General features: G+C 46.4%; 1 protein-coding gene across 1 annotated transcript; it reads right to left on the reverse strand.

The window, feature by feature from the left end:
* Positions 1-2008: 2008 nt before the first annotated feature.
* LOC115178874 (semaphorin-7A) lies at positions 2009-19549 on the reverse strand. The gene is made up of 14 exons (XM_029740260.1): positions 19429-19549; positions 16866-17005; positions 11283-11345; positions 10754-10849; positions 10340-10445; positions 9577-9684; positions 8863-9002; positions 8325-8509; positions 7769-7877; positions 7314-7515; positions 6532-6647; positions 6189-6361; positions 5892-5947; positions 2009-5155 (listed from the first exon to the last, which is right to left on the reverse strand). Exons 1-14 carry the CDS (start codon positions 19508-19510, stop codon positions 4809-4811), a joined length of 1923 nt encoding a protein of 640 aa, XP_029596120.1. The 5' UTR covers positions 19511-19549; the 3' UTR covers positions 2009-4808.
* Between the last annotated feature and the right edge of the window lie 3558 nt (positions 19550-23107).

A 23107-nucleotide genomic window follows, 5' to 3' on the forward strand; every position in this document is an offset into this window, starting at 1 on the left:
CTCTCTCTCTCTCTCTCTCCCTCTCTCTCTCTCCCTCTCCCTCTCCTCGTTTGATATGCTTGTCCACATCCCTTCCTCTGCCCCTCCTTTCTCTCTCTCTCTCTCTCTCTCTCTCTCTCTCTCTCTCTCTCTCTCTCTCTCTCTCTCTCTCTCTCTCTCTCTCTCTCTCTCTTCACAGACACACATGCAAATTAAAAAAAGACCAATGATATACATTTTTCTTCCAGTTTGTGAAAAAATACATAATTGGGCTTCCCTGAATAAATAGAAGTGAATAAAAAAGGAAATACTGTAGTTGATGACTTTATTGATTTTCACTGTACATGTTCAGTAAAGGGAAACATATGGAGTTACAGATTTGTTACATGGATATGTATTACCACTTCATATAGACAGACATCTGTCCTTTAAAAAAAATGATGGTTATGGTAATAAAACATTCTAAGACACAGAATGCGATCAACACTGTCCAAAGCACCAGAGAAAGGATTTAAAGACAATACGATTCACTTCACTCTATTTCTCTGCTGGCATTATTTATCGAACGGGTAAATTGAACACAACAAACCGGTTTAAATCTTTCTAGGATAATGATAATCACCCGCATGCGATATATCCACTGTTTATGTCCACGTCATAGCAGGGACTCCTGGCTATGAAGTTGGTCATTAAATAAAGTGCTCCAGAGAAACGAAACTCCCATATCACTGCTGCCCTTTTGAAATCCATGAAAGGCCAAATACAATCAACTCTGCACAGGCATGATTCATTGACTGTTTTTAACAATACCCAGTGACACTAGGCCATCTGTCTTGGTAAAAGAGCTTGTGTTTCTCTGCAGTGAGCGATACAGGTTCAGTTGCCTATTTAGTGTTGGCTAGCGTATGACCGGCTTCTGTTCACTTTTTTCAGAGATACACCAGCTTCATGCTCAAAAATATAATGAAACAGATAAGCAACAGTAAATACTGGAGTAAAGGGAATGAGATTGAAGTGGGTGATTGGTAAACAAGAGGTGTGTGTGTGTGCGTGCCCAATATGCCTGTGTGTATTTGTGACATATATAAGAATGTGTGTGAGTTTGAGAAAGAGATTTGGGAAACCAATTACTCAAAGTGCTAAGTGAGTGAGAAGCGGCAGGCGGTGGATGAGGCGGCTCAACACAGCTTATGTTTGGCACAGTCAATATCCCGCATCAGTGCAATGCAGCAAGCAGATCCTCCTGAGACCTCGAGACAACAAACGTACTGCCCCCCCCCAGAGAGAAAGATAGAACCTGCAGAACTATGGCTAAAACTGTTCTAAGAACAGCATTATGTAGCCTGTTTTCTACCAATATTTTCAGGCGACAGTGGTTTTTTGCCATTTCAAAATTTGCCACAAAGCTCAGTGGCACAGTTCAAAACACAGTAGTGGTTGTAAGATGGTGCTTCAGTACTGAGATACTACAATCAATAAATGGGAACAATAGACTTGCATTTTGTTGCCACTACATTCATATTACTATGTCACATTCAACATTTGCTCTGAGTTAACCACTCCCTCCCAGTGTAACCAATGTGAAATGGCTAGTTAGTTAGCGGTGGTGCGCACTAATAGCGTTTCAATCGGGTGACGTCACTCGCTCTGTGCAGAGGGTCCCTGGTTCAAGCCCAGGTTGGGGTGAGGAGAGGGACGGAAGCTATACTGTTACATTGGTGCTGTGACTCGGATCACTGGTTGCTGCAGAAAAGGAGGAGGTCAAAAGGGGGGTGAGTGTAACCGATGCGAAATGGCTAGTTAGTTAGCGGTGGTGCGCACTAATAGCGTTTCAATTGGGTGACGTCACTCGCTCTGAGACCTGAAGTAGTTCTTCCCCTTGCTCTGCAAGGGCCGTGGCTTTTGTGGCGCGATGGGTAACGGTGCTTCAAGGGTGACTGTTGTCTGAGTGCAGAGGGTCCCTGGTTCAAGCCCAGGTTGGGGCGAGGAGAGGGACAGAAGCTATACTGTTACACCAGCAAACATTCTCTGCCTCCAACATACTTTTATTATTTGAGGTCAGGTGCTAAAATAAAAAACATCTATTGCTTAAAGAGGAATTTTGTTCCATATCTTCCAAATATGTAAATCATTAATTTCAGTCTTTCTCCCCAGAGTATGGTGGCTGCTCAAAGTGTTCTACTTCACAAAAGGAGCCTATCAAATTATGTAAAGCGTTTGTCACAGCATACAGATACAAGTATGAAAATAACCCCTTTGAAAATTATGCATTGAATTTTCCCATTGAGAATAGGTTAGTTAAAGCAGTCAAAGAGTAACATCATTGTATAACCACAGTATTACGGAAGCCCAGAGAGGACATATGAATTTAAAAAAAGTTCCCTCGTTATGTCGAGATCAAGACATATTTATCTCATAACAAAAGTTGTTTTGTCGAGATCACAAGATAATCTAAAGTACCACTCATCATCCATTAATTTCTTCAGATGCACGATAACCACTTCATCAAGGAGCACTGTGGCTGAGTTGATTGCAAAGTGAGGCATTTAAGCCCTGAACGATGCCTGACACATTTACAGTGGGTGAGCTGCATTCCTGACACGCTGATCAGGTTACATTTTAGCCTCAGAGGCTGATAAATCAGGATGCTGCCTTGTAGGCTGTTTCATAGGTAAGGCTCCTTGCAGGCAGATTAGCTCAGCGCAATATAGGCTGATGCATACATTCCAAAGTAGGTGACATCTATTTCTGGTAAGTTGATCCAATTCAATAGAAGCCTCAGAGGCTGATAAATCAGGGTGCTGCCTTGTAGGCTGTTTCATATGTAAGGCTCCTTGCAGACAGCCTACTAGGCAGCATCCTGACTTATCAGCCTCTGTCACTGTTATTGAATCAAATGAGCCTGCCAAGAATCAAGCGCATCCAATCTTGATCATATACATAATGCACTGACTGCAAGAAGCACTACCTATGAAACACCCTACAAGGTGGAATCTGAGATATATAACAAGCTAGCTGGCTAATAAGACTACCTAGCTAACACACTCACAAGACTAGCTGCATTGTTGCATGCAATTGGCATACAACCTGGGAGACAAGCCACCCTTTCAGGCATCATTCAGGGCTCAAATGCCCCATGAAGGCTTAGATGCCCCAAGAGGTCTTTTATTTTTAACCTTTATTTAACTAGGCAAGTCAGTTAAGAACACATTCTTATTACAATGACAGCAGGTTAACTGCCTTGTTCAGGGGCAGAACAACAGATTTTTATTTTGTCAGCTCGGGGATTTGATCTAGCAACCTTTCAGTTACTGGCTCAACACTCTAACCACTTGGCTATCTGCCACTCTTTGCTCAAGGTAAAGGACATTTAGCTTGCTAACATTCTACTTTATAAACTGACAATGAGCGACATGTTAGCATGAAATGTACCATCCCTTAGTGTAGCAATCAATAGAAACATATGTGCTGATCCACCGTGGGCTCTACCGCCTCAGCCATAATGTCAATCTATCATCAATTTATAGAGTTAATCTCGTGATGTCGACAAAACAACTTTTGTTTTTTCGTGATCATGAGAACATTCTCGTGATCTCGACAAAACAACTTTTGTTATGTCGTGATCATGAGATAAATAAATTGTTATCTCGACATGACAAGGATTTTTTTATTGTCCTCTCTGGACCTCTGTACAGTATAAAACCTTGAACCATCAAGAATAACTTCCATATACATAGGCAGCAATGGTGGAAATCAGCATTTGTGGAGCAATAAAATACTTAACACACAGTACTCATATAATCACAAGCTTTTTCTCATATAGCAAACTACAAAATGCAACTAACTCTACATGTCATCTACTCAATTCTAATTTGGCCTCACCTGCCACTGAATGACGTTTACTGTACTTATGTTTATTGAAAATGAAGTAGCATAATATGAATGTCTGATACTATCCAATAAAATGATGCAAAAACTGCCTTTACTGCAGAGGACTTGCCGAGACACAATGATGTTCGAGGATGAGCTCATGCTCTTCTACCTACTTCCTGTCAAAAAGATGACACTTCCTCCCAGCATCAAAGTAAGGCTTGGCCACCTCATTCACAGTTTCAAGTCAACATAATTGATCAGTTTTGCTTCCACTGCAAATTGTGCTTAGGGGGTATGTCCCAGAATTGTTAAGGCTTTTTTTTTTACTCAATACCAGACATTTTCTAAATACTAGCCTATACTTATGACATTCAACAGGATGTTTGGATGTTAGAGAAGTATTCAAGCTTCAAATATTCACAAAGTAGCACAATCAAGTTTCAAAATAAGTTGAGAAACCATAAAGAGAAATTGGCCTGGTATTGTATTTAACCCAACTCATGAGATGTCATCTCTTGGGTGGAACAGGCAAGGTTCGCAAAGCACATCTTGTGGTTTGAATCTGTATTTAAAATTCTGAATAAGACGTGATAATATAGTTTGTCTTTCCATAAAACCCATATTGATGTTAATGTATTAAGTTTAAATGTTATGTATTTTAAGTTTGTTTTAGGTATTTTTTTGTTTAAACAGTACAGTATTGGTTAGTATGGTAAGTCCATATATAATTAAAAAATACATGGCTTTGTTTATTTTCAGGCATTTCCAGAAAAATGTAAATTAAATAAAAAAACACTTTTTTCTGAAAACAGTCTCTGTGGGCAACACTGATCGCATTACCCGACCATTAATAGCAATGCTCTGCGAACCTAACCTGGGTATGGTGGCCCCTCCTCTCTTGTCTGTCAGAGAGAGGGCCTTAGAGGCTAAGGGGTTAGCTTTAGCATTTGCAATGGTTACAGGAGCCAGAGGGTGGCTGCAGCAAGCAGGAGGCAGGGCCCCAGGTTGGAGGCCAAGGAGGCAGGCAGAGGCCCACTGTTGATCACCAGCCTGTAGGAGACCAGCTCCACCTTGTAGCCGTTCTCCGTGGCCATGCAGCGGAACACCCCCTGCTTAAGAGGCAGGTCAGGGGTGGGTTCCAGCACACAGGAGTCTCCAGTGATGAAGCAGGGGTAGTGCTGGATACAGTTGTCCTTCTCCCAGCGGTAGGTGGCGTGAAAGGAGCGCACGGGGCAGGGGAGGTTAACGGGGCCGTCCGAGTCAATCACCACCTGTTTGGGGTTTGTCCTATGGGTCTTCGGTGCTGTGGTGGTTCAGAGGGCACAGCCTGGTTAACATTGATCTCACCCAAATTAAATACTTACTTATGGGCTCCCTAGACTAGAGAATAGGCTATGGTTTCATACCTATGGATTGTTTACGTATAAACGGTAACAATCATAAGTGAGTTCAAAATGGGAATGGCAGGTCAGGTATTCAGGTTATTGTAAATTATAACTTTGCTCTCAGTTAGTAGGACAATTGTGACTCAAAGCCCAGTAAACCTAAAACCAGACTAACGTGTACAAACGGACACAGAGATGCATCAATTGTATTCTGTGGTCTGATACTTACTCTCTCTGGAAAATATCAGATAAAATAACAGATAAAAATATAATATCTTTATATATGATATTGCATCACCTTTCATCCTCCACTCCCTGGGTTTATATCTCAATGTTCCAGGAATGGAGGAAAGGGAAACAGTCAGCGGATATGCATGACAGCTGCACCGAGACTGCGACCAACAGAAGTAATGGAAAAAAGAGACTGCTAACAAAGACAGTACATATCCCATCATTTGTTTGGATTATTAGAGGTTAATATGGCTGAAGCTATTGGGCTTTGAAGTGAGGGCAAACTGATATTAAACCACCCAATGGGTTTGAGCCTCCGCTCAATTATATGATATCATCTTCTGAGTTAGGCTCTGGAAAAAAGTTCCTTATTTCAGTTAATAAAGATACAGAGAGTCAGAGAGGAGGTGGAGTGGCACTCACCAGCAGCTTCACCACAGATAGAGGCATTGGAATGGTCCAGACTCTGAGTGAGTGCCCTATGGTATGAAACAAATTATTGAAGGAACATCAAATTAGCATGTACCATTTTGAACAATCAACCATTTTATGTAAATTAAACAATTATCATAAAACCTACAATAGTAGTTGGAACCTCGACACTCCTCTGTAAGAAATGATATGTTATGGCTGGTATTGATTGTTATTTTTTTGGTACACTGCATGTTTTCCATAGGTATCTAAACTGTATTCCAGGAGTGACATCGTCACATCTCATACCCAGTGCTGATGTTGTATCCAGCTGGGATGGGTGTGCACCTCCTCCTGCCTGCGTCCCAACCACAATAGGGATCCCGAGACAGAATGCACTCCTGGCAACTGTCTCCATAGCGACCGCAGTCAGCCAATGGTATGCGCTGGACCTCCATTGCCGTGCCCACATAAAGGTGGCCCTGGGGGAGAAGGCAGGGAGTAATACATGAGAGACAGGAAGAGACATACAGTGGTTATCACTAGAAGGGCATTGTTTAAATGGATTGGACTGCAGCTACGTCGTAAACAAATTATTCTACGGATATTAGTGCTAGCTGCTAAGGAGTGTTCGCTGATGGTCTCACAGTACCTTCTTAGAGTCGATGGCCATGCTTAGAACAGGACCCTCGTTGTGGAAGAGGGAGTACTGGGATATGATAAAGGCCTCCTCGATAGTGTGCAGAACCTTGAGCACTTTCCCCTGTTCTATCACCAGAAAGAGAGAGAGAGAACATTATCAGAAAAGAGAGAGACACCATGGTCGAGACCTGTTCTTTTTTATGTATCCCGGAAACCCAGTGACTATTTTTGATTGAATACGGCCCCAGGTTTATAATAGCACATGCTGCCTTTTTCCTCTACTGGTCAATTCATCAGTGGGTGACTTACGGAGAGGAGCAGGCCTGTCCTGCAGCTTGTCCTCTCTTATCTCCTCCCCACATTGAGAGGCTATTACTTCCCACAGAAGACTAACTGCTCTAGTTTGTTATTAGGCCACCTCAGAGACCCATGGCTCTGTTCACAGCTCTATCACTACTTTCCCTGTGGTAGCGACTGACTTCTTTATCGGAGCACGTCGATTAGGCTGTAGCTACTTAGTGTTTTTTTAATTCAGTCAATTTATTTGGGATTCATGCCAAAAATGCACTCTTATAATAAGCCCCAACTCATGCCTGCGTTGAGCAAAGAACTTTTTTATTTACTTTGTCAAGGAGACTACGTCTTCTAAAAGATCCCTTTTAAATAGGTTACACCAAACGCCTGTACATGAGATACAGCTTGACAGCAAAACACACACACACACACACACACACACACACACACACACACACACACACACACACACACACACACACACACACACACACACACCTGTTCCCAGGTACAGCACACTATAGTGCTCGTCGTTTACTGCTAGCACAATGGCAGCGACAGTGTGTGTGAAGTGATCGTCGGTGGGCAGGTTCAGCGGAGCACCCCCGACCGGACGAATCACGTCCTCAATCTCCGGATGGTCCCTGATCACCACTAGGGTCTTAGGGTTGTGGGCTGCCGTGGAGTTCTTGAAGGCACACTGGGACAGGAAGTGATGTAATCAGGAAGGGAGACAGACTTAGGCTGTGGCTTTGCCTTGAACAATAATTTCATAACCAGTGTCTGTCATCTGCAACTGTTCCAAAATAGAAACACAAGTCTTCCACTTCCCCAAAATTGATGGACTCACATGCATGAGCTTATGCAATTGGCCTTTGCAAAATTACTTTGATTGGCACTACAAAACGTTAATTAAAAGAAAGTTAATTTAACTGATTCAGTGGGTGTCTTACTGTGCCAGGGCGATGTCCAATCAGAGGAATGCTGTAGCCCTTCAGTTTGGATGTGGCGAAGGCCTGGTCAATGTCCTCGATGGAGTAAGCACATATCACTGTCGTGTCCCTGGTCAACCAAACAATACAACACTTAAAAGCCTTCCTTCCTTAAGGCTGCTCAAATATGCTAATAAAAGCACTCAAACTCAAAAGTAATCGGCCGCCTCCACAGAGCATAGCCCACTTCTGATTCAGAGGGGTTGGGTTAAATGCGGAAGACACATTTCAGTTGAATGCATTCAGTTGTACAACTGACTAGGTATCCCCCTTTCCCTTTCGCTTTCAAATACAATCAAGTATTTTCCTCACTGAAACTTTTTGCTGCTCGCAGGTTTTCATTGATGTACATGTCTATCCAGCTCCTGTGCCCCATTTGGATGTGCTGTGCATAATTCCTCCTTTCCTCTGATTGTGTTGTTTGTGCAGCTCATTCCTCTCCTGCATTTTAAGCATGACACAGTCTTAAGCAGCCATATGGGTTGAAGGGTGTTGAAGGTGTAAGGTGTGTACTCACCAGGCGTTGGCAAACAGGCCGTACATGACCCCGGTCCTCTTCTCCTGGGCCACGTCAGACAGCACAAAGGCCTGTCTGATGTTGTTGTACTGCTGGGGGGTGCTACCCGCACCACACATCACCCTGGCCTTCAGGAAGGTAGTCCACGAGTCCGCCAGCAGGTTCTTTATGCCCCCCTCATCCACCTGGAGACGGACACACAGTATACAACAGTACACCATAACATTAAAGCTGGAATCCTTAGCGGTGAAACTGCCAGGTTTGTTTGCAATATTACAACAACAAAGATGTTACTTCAAACAACAAACCCAGTTTTTATCCCCCTCTGACATCATTGCACGGGCGATAGAACATCAGAGTATGTGCTACGTTTTCTTTTTACCATGAGGCTGGATGCTCATCTCCTCTGTTTAAAAAAACTAAACAATAACAAATGTGCATGGGGTGACCAGTGGTGCTGTTTCTCCTTTCGCAGAGCTCAGCTTTAATACGCAATAACGTTGCAATACAGCTGATATAGTGATGTTGTTGTGGTTACCATGCAGATTCGGCCGATGCGCGACCTGTAGGGCTCCTCGTCCACCATGGCCGTCTTGTTGATCTCACTGAAGAAGAAGTAGATCTCCTCCTTGTGTTTCTGAGAGGCTGGCATTACTGCTGCTCCACCAAACTGGGGGCCTGCAGCAGGAGAGAGAAAGGACTTCCACCAGTGCTTGAAGTGGACTGAAATAGGTGCCGGTACTCATTTCTGGTGCCGTTACTCTTTATATTTAGGTGCTGGTACTTATCACTATTTAACAGGCACTATTTTATAAGTGTTAATACTCAATCAGGTAGTAAAACATTTGAGGCCAGTGAGCTCCAGGCCAACTCAGTCACTGGTTGTAACTATCTGGGCACATTTCAAACTAATGCATTTCATTCTAGCAGGGCCATCTAGCGTGTACAGAGATAAAGGTGTATTTAAAAAATACATGTTGATAAAAGTGTTTGGTTGGAAGTTTTATAGGCTAATAAAGACTTCCCGTACATAATACAGGGAGTAGGTCATACAATGTTTTATCACAACTGTGAACTTAACTTATGATCTTTAAAATGGAAGAATTCATAGGGATTACATTTCTGCATGCAGCATGTTACAGTTACAAGATATTAGATAATGTAGACTTGCTATTTCCATGCTCATCCACTCCAGTGCCTCATGCAGCTCTCCTACACCAATATAGTCCCATGTTGCTCTCATCCCACTCACTCTGCAGCCACTTGGTCTCAGTCTTCAGGAGCTTCTGAGTGCCGTAGGTCCGGCGGATAGAGCCAGGGTGACGCCCCACTGCTGACAGAGCAGAGTATAGATTCCCATCTGAGAGCGAAAGAGAGGGGGGGTAAAGATAAAGAGAAAGATAAAGAGGAGAGAGGGAGAGAGAGAGAAACAGAAGTTAGAGGGAGAGATAAAAAATAAATCAACAGAAGACAGCTGACTGCGCCAACACCCTCCCATAACCATATTACAATTACCCCACTTAGGGCACTGTCTCCATAGCAATAAGGAAGGTCATTTGGATCATGACATTAATGGTTCAATGAGAAATGAACGTTATCAGAATGCTGCCTCACTCTAGCAAATGGCTTATTGGTTCATCACTCCAGTCCAGCCTGGTCTGCGCTATCACAGAACCTGCTATACAAAGTAACCTTGCCATGATTCCAATAATACTGTGAGTTACAGCTTCGCTACATGTCGTGAACCATCTGTAGTACTATAGTACCATTTTAAACAGATCTCCTATCCCATACCAAAGCCAATGTTGAGGATCTGATTGGTCTGTATACTTATGAACATAATGGCTTGATGGAGCTCTCCACCAAAATGCTGATACTTATCCTATCCTTTCAGATCCACAGAGAGGAGTTAACAAGGATGTAGAAATAGGGGTGAGGGATGGGTTTGGTATTGTGCCAATAGCAGAGTTTCTATGGATGTTTGGCTGGAGTGTCTGTCTGTCCTCTCATCGTACCTGCGGACAGACTGACGGACCTCTGGGAGGGGTAGGGAGGGGAGATGTCAGAGGCTGGTGCCATCTGTCCATTGGTGGGGGCGTCAGTCAGCACAGTGTCATTTACCTATGGAGAGGAAATTACATCACAACCTCACAAGCCATATCCTGAATGTTCTTACCTCCTTGTATACAGTATGAAATGTATGCATTCACTACTGTAAGTCGCTCTGGATAAGAACGTCTGCTAAATGACTAAAATGTAAATGTAAAATGTACAAATAGAGATATAAGTTAAAGTTTTTTATTGAACACTATTACCAACTTTTATAAAAGTGATACAGGAGTTAAGTAAGATCAAAGTGTGACCGTTGTGAGAACACTAAACACATGTTGAAGACAATAGCTATTCTATTCATCATCATGTCATCTTACCAGCAGCCAGCATTTAGGGGTTCCTGCATTTGTCCCGCATACCACAAAAGTGTCATTGACTTTCTGAATGACTGTGATAAAATTGTCACACTCCAACTGTAGCAGAGAGAGAGGGGGATGAGAGAGAGAGAGAGAGAGAGAGCGATAAAGAGAGAGAATATTGGAACTGATCCATTTTCCCTAATTTGGCAGACAGCGCAAGAATTACCTCTGCAGTACTGAGGGAATGCATTGTCTGCATAACTTCGTATGCATTGCATCACTTATTCATTAAGTACAGTGGCAGGACTTTTATCTCGAGAGAAACTTCCAGATGGAATTTGTGCCTGAATACCAAATACAGCATTGTACCGTTCCCCTGTCCCAACCTTTAACCTTTGGGACAGTTTCTACTGGTGTCGATATCATGTTGATATTATGTCTCTGTTTAATTCATATTCTTACAGTAGCAACAAACTTTCCTCACTGTAATGATGGTGATAATGATGACGAAGATTGATGGAGCATGATGATGGTGGTGACCACCTACCTTTGGTGGGTCTGATTTGGCGATGCAAGCTGCCTTTGCATTTTCATCGGTTACCACAGGGATCTGTAATAATATAAGATACATTCCAGTATTTCATACAATTTATCCATAACTCGTATGCAAATTAGGCCTTTTCAAATAACTGCAATCAAATTCAGTGCTGATTGAAAATGACAAAAGTCTGGTCCTGTGCCATAAACTAACAAAGGGAGGATTACTTTGCTGTCTCTAATATTTGATCACCTAAGCGTATCTATAGGGCACAGACAATCAGAATAGTCACAACACAAATGATAGGCTACCTTCTGCTCATGTTTGTCGAGTCAACGTTGGCATTATTAGCTCAGTGTATTTTCTTTATTGTATTGGGGTATCCCAAGAGGTCTACCCCGGGGGATGGTAATAGAGGGGAGGTACGTGATGCGACGCTGGCTCCCTCTGCTGGGAGTACACAAGATGGGCACCCCGACACAGATAGCTCCAAGTGGAGGTAATTAGGGGAAAGTGCCAACCAGCCGTAGTGCCAAATAAAAGGAGCATTGTGGCACACCGCGAGGGAGAGACCGACACCGAGCAAAAGCAGAGAAGAAGGACCGAGCCAAACCTAAGTGAATTTTCTTTGTTATGTTTATTTTCTGTCTTAGTAAAGTTGTTTTTGCGGACTAAAATCTCCCTGTCTCTGTGTCAATCTCTGCACGCTCAACCCAACACCACGGTTTACCACATATGGTGGAGAATGCGGGCAACTCAGTAGCTTTAGGTGCCGTGGAGTCGAGTGTACGGAGATTACCATGGAGGAGCTGGTGGCTCAGTTCATCCTCAGCCAGCAGAAGCAACAAGCTCTCCAGGAGCAAGCACTGGAGGAGCAGCACCAACATAACCGCAGACTGGTAGCGGAGGTAGCCCAGTTGAAGGTTGGGAGGGCTCAGGAATCTGGCCCGAATCAGTTCCTGGTTCAGTTAAGGGAGGAAGATGACGTGGAGTCGTATTTGTGCACCTTCGAGAGGACTGCACAGAGGGAAGGATGGCCCAAGCCCAAGTGGGCCAGCCTGTTGGCACCCTACCTCTCTGGGAAGGCCCAGAAGGCCTACTTTGATTTGAACGCTGACCAGGCCGCGAATTATGAGGGACTCAAACGGGAGATCCTGAGCAATTATGGGTTCAGCCTCGCCTGCCATGCACAATTGGTCCACGACTGGGCCTTTGACCCCCACCCTTTCCTCCCGTGCTCAGATGAGTGAACTGGTGCGCCTGACCAAGGGCTGGCTACTGACGGAAGTACCGTCCCTCCCGATGCTCGACAAGCTCGTCCTGGATCAATACCTTCGGGCCCTGCCATACAAGATGAAGAAGACGGTGAGCATGCAGAACCCCGAGAGCCTGGAGGAATTGTTGACCGCTGTGGAACTTCACCAGAACACCCAGGACCTGCTGAGAGGGTCCCGAGCGGAGAGAGGAGATGTGGTGAGCGGGACGAACAACACAAAGAGAGGCGAGGGGCTGAAGGGGGCCCAGACGGAACCAGCCGAGGCTGTGAAGCAGGAGGGTGACCCAAACCGACAACGTCGGCAGCTGCTGGACCCAGATCAGAGACGCTGCTATGAGTGCGGTGAGCCGGGGCACCTCGCGTGAAGCTGTCCCAGCCGGGAGGAGGCCATGCCCGCCGCATCCCCCAGCTCTGGGGTAACCCGGATGGCGAGTTACATCACCTCCTGTTGGCCGCACACCGAGACAGCCCCTCCGATGGTTCCTGTACGAATCGATGGCATCGACACCAGCGCTCTGCTGGACTCCGGCAGCATGGGGACCCTGGCCCACCCGCAGGGGCCCACACGAGGTGGGAAGGAGGAACCGGGGGACGAGGAGGTGACAGTGTCCTGTGTCCACGGGGACACGAAGAGGTACCCAACGGTGGTGGTGAGGATAACCACCCCAAGGGGGAGTGCCAGATGCGCGTGGGGGCTGTTCCTAACCTACCCGTGTCCATTCTCCTGGGTTGAGACTGCCCTCTCTTCCAGGCCCTGTGGAGAAGGGACCTGGGGAGGCGCGCACGTGAGGTAGGAAGAAAAGTAAAAAGGACGGTGGCCTGTGCAACCCAACCTCCGCCACGAGAGGTGTCCACTGGGCCCGAGTCGGACCCGGAGGAGGGAGACGACCCCGCTCCGGCAAGCGAGCCACTGTGCGAGGAAGACCTCAGGCTCCCCTTTATGGAGGTGGGGAGGCCCATTCAGCCACTCGCTGACACGGGAATCCTCACGGGTCAGTTTGGGATGGCCCAGTTAGAAGACCCCAATCTCCAGAACGCTAGGGGCCAGGTGATTGCGGTGGATGGCGTACTGTTACCTGGAGTAAGTGATTGGCGCTAGCCCCACTTCGCAATCAAGCATAATCTATTGTATCAGGTAGTAAACCATAATGGGGAGACAAAAGATTTGTTACTCATACCCAGCCAGTATGTTAGGACTGTGTTGCAGCTTTCCCACACCCACCTGCTTGGGGCACACCTGGATGTGGAGAAAACCAGGAAGTGGACCAGGAACCGGTTCCACTGGCCCGGAGTCAAGCGCGCCGTGGAGGACTACTGCCGTAGTTGCCCAGAGTGCCAGATCACAGCTCCAAGGGTACAGTATAGAAACCCTTTGGTTCCCTTGCCCATCATAGGAGTGCCATTCGAGCGGGTGGCAAAGGATCTGGTGGGTCTGTTGGTGAAGACCGTGAGGGGACACCAATATATCCTGGTAATCATGGATTCCGCCACCCGGTATCCTGAGGCAATCCTGCTACGCACGGTGGCAGCAAAAGGTATCGCATGGGAGCTCTTCCATTTATTTAGCCGGGTAGCTATTCCGCTGGAAATCCTGATGGATCAGGGCACCGCGTTCATGTCTCGTGTGATGAAAGATGTCTGCAATCTGTTACGATTAATATAGGTGAGGACCAGTGTGTACCATCCACAAACGGACGGGCTAGTTGAACATTTCAATAAGACCCTAAAACAGATGCTGAAGAAGGTCATCGAGAGAGACGGGAGGAACTGGGACCAGCTGCTGCCCCACCTGATGTTTTCAGTGGGCAAGGTACCCCAAGCATCCACGGGGTTCTCCCCCTTTGAGCTCCTGTATGGCCGTCGGCCCCGCGGGCTGCTGGACCTAGCCAAGGAGGTCTGGGAAGAGCAGCTGACCCCTAGCATAGTCAAACATGTGGAGGAGATGAGGGAGAGGATGACGGGGATTTGGCCAGTGGTGAGAGAGCACATGGCCCAGGCGCAACGTGCCCAGGAGCGTGTCTACAACCGGGGGGCCCAACCACGAGAGTTCCAACCAGGTGAGAAGGTCTTGGTGCTGATCCCTACAACGGAGAGTAAATTCCTGGCTACATGGCATGGGCCCTACGACATCGTTGAGCGGGTAGGCGACGTCAACTATAAGGTCCTCCAACCGGGGCAGAGAAAACCCCTCCAGCTTTACCATATGAACTTACTGAAGAAATGGCACGCACGCGAGGCGCTGTGCGTAACGTGGACCCGGCCACAGCATGGCACGCCCTCTGTCGAAGTTGCAATGGGGGAAGACCTCAACCTGACCCAATGACAAGAGCTCCGAGAGTTGGTCCAACAGAATACGGCCGTGTTCTCCGAGGTGCCAGGGTGCACAGATCTCGTGGAACATCATATCCACACACGTCCGGGAGAAAAAGTGCGTAAACGGCCATACCAGATACCAGAAGCCCGGAGGGTGGCGGTCCAGCGAGAAGTGACGACAATGCTAGAAATGGGGGTACTGAAGGAGTCCCACAGTGAGTGGTCTAGCCCCATAGTGCTGGTTCCGAAACCGGACGTAAGCGTCCGCTTCTGCAATAACTTCCGGGGCCTGAACGATGTCAGTAAGTTCAATGCCTACCCCATGCCCCAGGTGGACGAACTGATCGACCGCTTGGGGATGGCGAGATACGTTAGCACCTTGGACCTGACAAAGGGGTTCTGACAGGTGCTACTGGCAGCAGCTTCCCGGGAGAAGACTGCCTTCTCCACCCGGGGGGCTATACCATTACCGAGTTCTGTCTTTCGGGCTCCACGGAGCACCAACGACCTTTCAGTGACTCATGGACCGCGTCCTGTGGCCGCACAGTGAGTACGCAGCAGCTTATCTGGATGACCTAATTGTGCACAGTAACAATTGGGAGTCAAGTCTTTGCAGGTTACAGGCAGTGGTCGATGCGCTAAGGGATGCAGGTCTGACCGCGAACCCCTACAAGTGCAAGCTGGGCTACGCCGAGGTGGAGTACCTGGGCTATCAGATCGAGAGGGGAAATGTGAAACACCAAGAAAAAAATTATAAAATAAAAAGAGCTGCCATTCCCCCGAACCAAGAGGCAGGTGAAGTCCTTCCTGGGGTTAGCAGGATACTACACTAGATTTGTACCTAACTTTGCCGCAATAGCTTCTCCCCTCACAGACTTAACGAAGGCACGACTACCCCAGACGATGCGATGGACGGAGGACACAGAGGCAGAGTTCCAGGCCCTGAAGGATGCGCTATGTTCGCACCCGGTACTCGTCACCCCGGACTTCTCAAAAAACCTCCTGGTCCAGACAGACGCGTCTGACACAGGGGTAGGGGCCGTTTTGTCCCAAGAGCAGGACGGCGAAGAGCACCCAATCATGTATGTCAGCAGGAAGCTCCTCCAGAGGGAGAAGAAATACTTGATTGTCGAGAAGGAGTGCCTTGCCGTGAAGTGGGCACTGGACACCCTCAAGTATTACCTCTCGGGAGGAAGTTCACCCTGATCACTGACCATGCCCCCCTTGTGTGGATGGCAAGAGGTAAGGACACGAATGACCGTGTCACCCGCTGGTTCCTGTCCTTACAGCGATTCTCTTTCTGTCATCCACAGGTCGGGGGCCCAGCACGGCAATGCAGACGCCCTCTCCAGGAGGGATGCAAACCTAGCCCTGAGCATGCTTCCCTTCTAGTCAGGGCTAAGGGGGGGTATCCCAGGAGGTCTACCCCAGGGATGGTAATAGAGGGGAGGTACGTGATGCGATGCTGGCTCCCTTTGCTGGGAGTACGTGAGGTGGGCACCCCGACACAGATAGCTCCAAGTGGAGGTAATTAGGGGAAAGTGCCAACCAGCCGTGGAGGCCAAATAAAAGGAGCACTGTGGCACACCGCGAGGGAGAGAACGGGGAGAGACCGACACCGAGCAAAAGCAGAGAAGAAGGACAGCGCCAAACCTAACTGAATTTTCTTTGTTATGTTTATTTTCTGTCTTAGTAAAGTTGTTTTTGCGGACTAAAACCTCCCTGTCTCTGTGTCAATCTCTGCACGCTCAACCAAACACCCCACGGTTTACCACAGTATGTTGACCTCATAAGCCCACACTATATAATCACTTCCTTCCGATTGGACAGAGATTAGATCTTCTCTATAAATGTATGCATGACCCATCTCGTGCTACGGAGGCTGTTGAACTAGGTCGACAGCTGCAGCCTCCTCTTTAAGCCAGTCTCCTGTGCCTGCATTGGGTTACTGTGTCACCACCACCGAGTATCTCTGTTCATCTCTATGGTTACCAGCAACTCACCTTCACATCGCTGACCCCCCTGTCAGTAAAAGTCAGCACGTAGATCACTGTCTGGCCCCCCACGTACAGCACATTGGTGCCCTCCTGGTGGTACACTGACATGTAGTTCTCCGGTTTCGAGAAGTGGTACCTGGCCGGCTCTGTGGGCCATATCAAAGTAGATTAGGAGAAGGTGTTGTTACAATGTTGTTATATGATATACCAGTAGATCAGTGTCGTTGGGGGTTTCAAGTTGAGTCAATTGAACATGTAATTGGCCATCATTTTCAGTTCATTAATTTGATTTAACAAGAATGTATTAATTGAGCTCTGTGGTGTGGTCATGTAACGTCTAAAATAAAATTCAAAAAGCCGCCAGTCTACCTTTTGGCCCAAGCCATTTTAGTTTTACATGATATGAGGCTAAAGCTGTACAGATCAGAGAGAGAAAGAGTCTGTACTTTAATTGAATTGGTTGCCATGGTTAAGGTCAATTTACCCTCAGGACTCCTATTCCTACAGGCACATGCAAATCCGACAATAGTGTGTCTACCAATTCAGTTACTGACGTTCTCGACGCTTCAGGAAAGTAGACCACAAGTTCCTCAATTGGCCGACAAAAGAGCACCAAATGGCGCTGTCCAAGGAGATGACCTAGGCTTCAGTCATTTAAACCTCCACGGTGAGAGGAATGTAATGCTTTATCGATTTAATCTTTCTGTTTTGACATGTCTCTGTCTCTATCAGGTACACTAAGACTGAATGTCGTTAACATGACATCCCTTTATAGGTTTGTATAACAAGTTTGTTATGTCAAACAAATACGCCATGTTGTTCTGTATTTGACTGCTGATTTGCCAAGAGGAATACTGTCCTTTACACCTGAAATGACTATAGGGTCCGTGCATCTTAACTTGATAGCCCTGTTTCTATTGATTGTGAATATATTAGACTACTGTGCAAGGTGTGAGGCATGAGTTTGAAAATATAATTGTTAGTTTGCTGCGTGGAATTCTCATAAATATTCATTGGGTTGTGTGGATGTGTGTGTGTGTGTGTGTGTGTGCGCGCGAGCGTGTTAGCGCGAGCTTGTGTTCGCGTGTTTTAATGAGGTCCTGGAGCTAATGCTGCTGCTCTATCCTCAACAAGCCTCAGCTACTGCAGAACCTACCATCAACGCGTCAGCTCGTGCACCTGCATTGCAGTTCTGCAGCGCGAGCTAAATATTCACCATAATGCTGGGTTTTAACTGTAATGTAGTGGTTTTGTAATACGTTCACTGACATTGTGTATTTGAGTAAACTTAATGACATTACATCCAGAGCTCCTTAGCACTCTTCAATTAGCACGTAGCATTTTGCCTTATATTCTGTCTTGAAGAGTGAATGAGGTGCAGATCAGAAGAAATGTCCGGGCATTGATCACAAATAACAGCTGTCTGATTGGTAAACAACACCAGGACTGCGTTTCCATGACAACTGGCAAACGTCTACCCACTGCGCTAGGTTGAACCTTACACATGGATTATTAATGACCCAAACGCCAAACCGCGATCCTGTCAAAACACTTAAAGGACCAATGCAGCCGAATTTAGGCTAAAATTCCATCCCACGAAAACAGGCAGAAATTTCAGGCGGCCTTTTTAAACAGGTTTTACACTAAAGGGGCATTATCAACTTTTTTTTTTTTTTTTTTTACAATTTCACAGTATTATTCCAACCTCATATTGTGGAAATATACATAAAACACAGACAAAACATGTTTGACTGCACTGGGCCTTTAACATACAGCCTCTGCATTGACATGCTGAGGTGCGCTCTGAATTCAAGATTAGATGTCTTCGTAGGAGTGGGTCACTATTGTATAGGACAGGCTACCCGAATAATCAACGCCTAAATAGTAATAATAGGCTATCTTAATTAAGCCAGTTTCTTGTAAAACACAATTGGTTCTGAATAATTCCAACGTTCTCGCTGCCATAAACCTGTTCCAAACGTATGAACACTTCTGTCCCTTACCTTTCATTACAATGGAATAGGCAACTGGGCCTAAATTAGCCCCCATAAAGATTAATATAATCTAATACACAGTGCTTCATTTCTTCCATTTAATCTAATACAAATTGCTTATTTTATTTCCTTTAGTTGAGAACTGGGACGCATATATAATTTGACAAATTGGCTATTCAAATAATACAATTATACCAAGTCCAACGTGTTTTCTCTCTCATCACATTATTTGCGTTTCTCTGAGATCCCTTCTCATTGACACAATGCCAATCATTCTGCCAATTTAATATAGCCTACTATCATTATTAGGCTACATTTCTATTTTGTTGGTATAGCCTGTTTTGTGGAACATTTTACATTATTGTCTACCTTGAATCATGCATGATGTCATGCATGTATAAACGCGTGATGAGGAAAGTGATCCACTACTTTGATTTTCAAGTAGACTACAGTCTATTGTTCATTGTTAATCTAACTATTTCTATGGAGGAAAAACAAGGTCCTCGCATATAGCCTAATACACAGACAGGGCGTATCTGACCACCCTAAACGCAAATAGCTAAATTAGCACATACCTTTTACAATGAATTTCAGCCGAGGTGACTTTTCGGCAAAAACCATGGAAAAAACGGTCGCCAATATGATATAATTCATCATTCCACGTCCTCAATGTGCCCGAACCCTTTCATGCGTGAGTTCCAAAACTCTCTAATAGGCTGACCACACCGCTCGCGTCGCGTGCGCGAGCGTTGCAAAATAAATGTAGAAATCTATGTTATTCAATTATTGCACCCACACTGCTCATGCGTCAACTAGAGTCTGCGTTGCCAAGGGCTAAAATAGAACTCCTTTCTATTTCTGAGCAGCATGCCATATCCTCATTGGTTATACCCACGTGGGTGATTGAAAGCAGAACTGTGTTGCCAGTCAGTGTAGTAATACTATGAAAGTTTAGATGCCAATCACCATATAAATTCAAAGATGAAAAAGCCTGGAAGGAGGAGAGATGACTAGAAACGATTCTGTTGACCGTTTAATGTATGGATTAATTGTCGGAGTAGAGGACCTTGTGCATTTCAGGTAAAATAACAACTCAATGTTTATATCCCAGGACAAATTAGCTAGCAACAGTAAGCTAGCTAAATAGGACAAATTAGCTAGCAAGTGCCGTTACACGGAACCCAAACTGGCTGCATGCGTGCGCCATCGTGCGCCATCGTGCGTAAATGTATTTTGTCCCCCCACACCAAACGTGATCACGACACACAGGTTAAAATATCAAAGCAATCTCTGAACCAAATACATTAATTTGGGGACAGGTTAAAAAGCATTACACCTTTATGGCAATTTAGTTTGTCATGGGATATAAACATTAGGTTGTTATTTTACCTGAAATGCCCAAGGTTCTCTACTCCGACAATTAATCCACACATGAAACGGTCAACCGAATCGTTTCTAGTCATCTCTCCTTCTTCCAGGCTTTTTCATCTTTGAATTTATATGGTGATTGGCATCTAAACTTTCATAGTGTTACCATGACAACCGGCAACACAGTTTGTCATTTAATCACCCACGTGGGTATAACCAATGAGGAGATGGCACGTGGGTACCTGCTTCTATAAACCAATGAGGAGATGGGAGAGGCAGGACTTGCAGCACAATCTGCGTCAGAAATAGAAAGGACTCCTATTTTAGCCCTTGGCAACGCAGACGCTCGTTGACGCGTACAAGCAGTGTGGGTGCAAAAATTGAATAACATAGATTTCTAATTTATTTTGCAACGCTCGCGCACACGACACGGGCGGTGTAGTCAGGGTATAACATGGAACCCAAACTGGCTGTGCGCGTGCTCCATCGTGCATACATTTATTTTGTCCCCCCACACCAAACGCGATCACGACACGCAGGTTAAAATATCAAAACAAACTCTGAACCAATTACATTAATTTGGGGACAGGTCGAAAAGCATTAAACCTTTATGGCAATTTAGCTAGCTTGCTTGCACTTGCTAGCTAAGTTGTCCTATTTAGCTAGCTTGCTGTTGCTAGGTAATTTGTCCTGGGATATAAACATTGAGTTGATATTTTACCTGAAATGAACAAGGTCCTCTACTCCGACAATTAATCCACACATAAAACGGTCAACCGAATCATTTCTAGTCATCTCTCCTCCTTCCAGGCCTTTTCTTCTCTTGACTTGATATTGCGATTGGCATCTAAACTTTCATAGTATTGCTACACTGACTGGCAACACAGTTCTTCTTTCAATCACCCACGTGGGTGATTGTTTGTTGTATGTTTTGTGCAAGTCATGTTCTGGTGTGCAATGGGTTTTGTACCCTTTTATATTATTTTTGTATATATTGGTTTTCGGAGTTTTTAGCATTTATTAAACTGCTCCGTTTATACCAAGTTCACTCTCCTGCGCCTGACTTCCCTGCCTCCAGCACGCACCCTTTACAGAATCACCAACCCATTTATGGAGTCAGCAGGACAAGGTACCCCGGCCATAGAGGTGGAGGAGCGCGTTCAGGAGCATGCAGAAATACTTCCCCATCTTGGTATCGCCATGGACCTCGTTGTCCAGAAAATGGACTGCTGGGAGAGACAGGGAGTTCTTCCAGCGCCTCCACCAGCACAACTGGGGTCTCCCCTGAGCATCCCTTTTCCACCTGGTTCCAGTGGGATTCGTCTCTCCCTGCCCCAGGAGTACAACGGAGAGGCTGCGGACTGCCGGGGGTTCCTACTTCAACTGGAGCTATACCTGGCCACCATCCACCCGGCTCCATCTGGCCGTGAGAGGGTGTCCGCCCTCGTCTCATGCCTCACCGGGAAAGCCCTGGAGTGGGCCAACGCAGTGTGAAGAGAGGGAGATGCGACGTTGGACCAGCTTGAGGAGTTCACCCGCCGTTTCTGGGCAGTCTTCAAACACCCGCCCAAGGGTAGAGCGGCGGGTGAATGCCTCTACCATCTGAGACAGGAGACGAGGAGCACCCAGGAGTTCACACTGGAGTTTAGGACCCTGGCTGCCGGCGAGGGATGGAACAACAGGGCCCTGATTGACCATTATCGCTGCAGTCTGCGCAAGGAATTCCGTTGGGAGCTGGCCTGCAGAGACACCACCCTCACGTTTGACCAGCTGGTGGACCTGTCCATCCGGCTGGACAACCTGCTGGCTACTCACGGACGTTCAGATCGGGGTCTGGTGGTTCCATCCTCTCGCACGCCCTCTCCGATACCCATGGAGCTGGGAGGGGCAGTGCGCAGGGAGACCGGAGGAGGTTCCCACTCGTGCACCATCTGTGGACGCAGAGGTCACACTGCCGGTCTGTGCCGGGTTGGTTCCTCTAAGAATCGAGGCAGCAGGCAGGGCGCTCTGGCATCACCCCAGGTGAGCCGGCACCATTCTCACCCAGAGCCCTCTGTTGCACAACTGTTTGTGTTTGTCACTTTTCCTGAGTTTTCCCCGCATTCCCAGCATAAGGTGCTCGTCGATTCAGGCGTGGCTGGGAATTTCATTTATTGAGCGTTAGCCCATAGTTTACTGATCGCCATTGTTCCTGTGGATGTGCCTTTCCCCGTTCACGCCTTAGATAGTCAACCATTAGGGTCAGGGTTGATTAGGGAGGTCACTGCTCCTTTGAGCATGGTGAAGCAGGGAGGTCACAAGGAGAGAATTAGTCTTTTCCTTATTGACTCTCCTGCGTTTCCCGTGGTGCTGGGCCTACCCTGGTTAGCTTGTCATAACCCCACTGTTTCTTGGCCACAGAGGGCTCTCACGGGGTGGTCGCGAGAGTGCTCAGGTAGGTGTTTAGGGGTTTCCATTGGTGCTACTACGGTGGAGAGTCCAGACCAGGTCCCCACCGTGCGCATTCCCCCTGAATATGCCGATTTGGCTCTCGCCTTCTCCAAAAAGAAGGCGACTCAATTATAGATCACCTGGTAGACGCTGCACTTCCAAGAAGTCATGTGTATCCCCTCTCACAGGCGGAGACGGAGGCTATGGAAACATATGTCTCCGAATCCCTGCGTCAGGGGTACATTCGGTCCTCCACTTCACCAGCCTCCTCAAGTTTCTTTTTTGTGAAGAAGGAGGGAGGTCTGCGCCCGTGTATTGACTATCGGGGTCTGAATCAGATCACTGTGAGGTATAGTTACCTGCTACCGCTCATAGGCACAGCGATAGAGTCAATGCACGGGGCGTGCTTCTTCACTAAACTAGATCTCAGGAGTGCTTACAACCTGGTGCGTATCC

The sequence above is a fragment of the Salmo trutta genome, chromosome 3 (assembly GCF_901001165.1).
Source record: "Salmo trutta chromosome 3, fSalTru1.1, whole genome shotgun sequence".
Taxonomy (NCBI): Eukaryota; Metazoa; Chordata; class Actinopteri; order Salmoniformes; family Salmonidae; genus Salmo; species Salmo trutta.

Bases quoted from the DNA above. Each gene is read 5' to 3' on its own strand.
- LOC115178874 (XM_029740260.1), bottom strand. From the start codon at position 19,510: ATGATGAATTATATCATATTGGCGACCGTTTTTTCCATGGTTTTTGCC. The intron at 11,346-16,865 runs GTGAGTTGCTGG...ATATTATTACAG, and splicing joins GGGGGGTCAGCGATGTGAAG to ATCCCTGTGGTAACCGATGA. The intron at 9,003-9,576 runs GTGAGTGGGATG...CTCCTGCTGCAG, and splicing joins TGAGACCAAGTGGCTGCAGA to GCCCCCAGTTTGGTGGAGCA.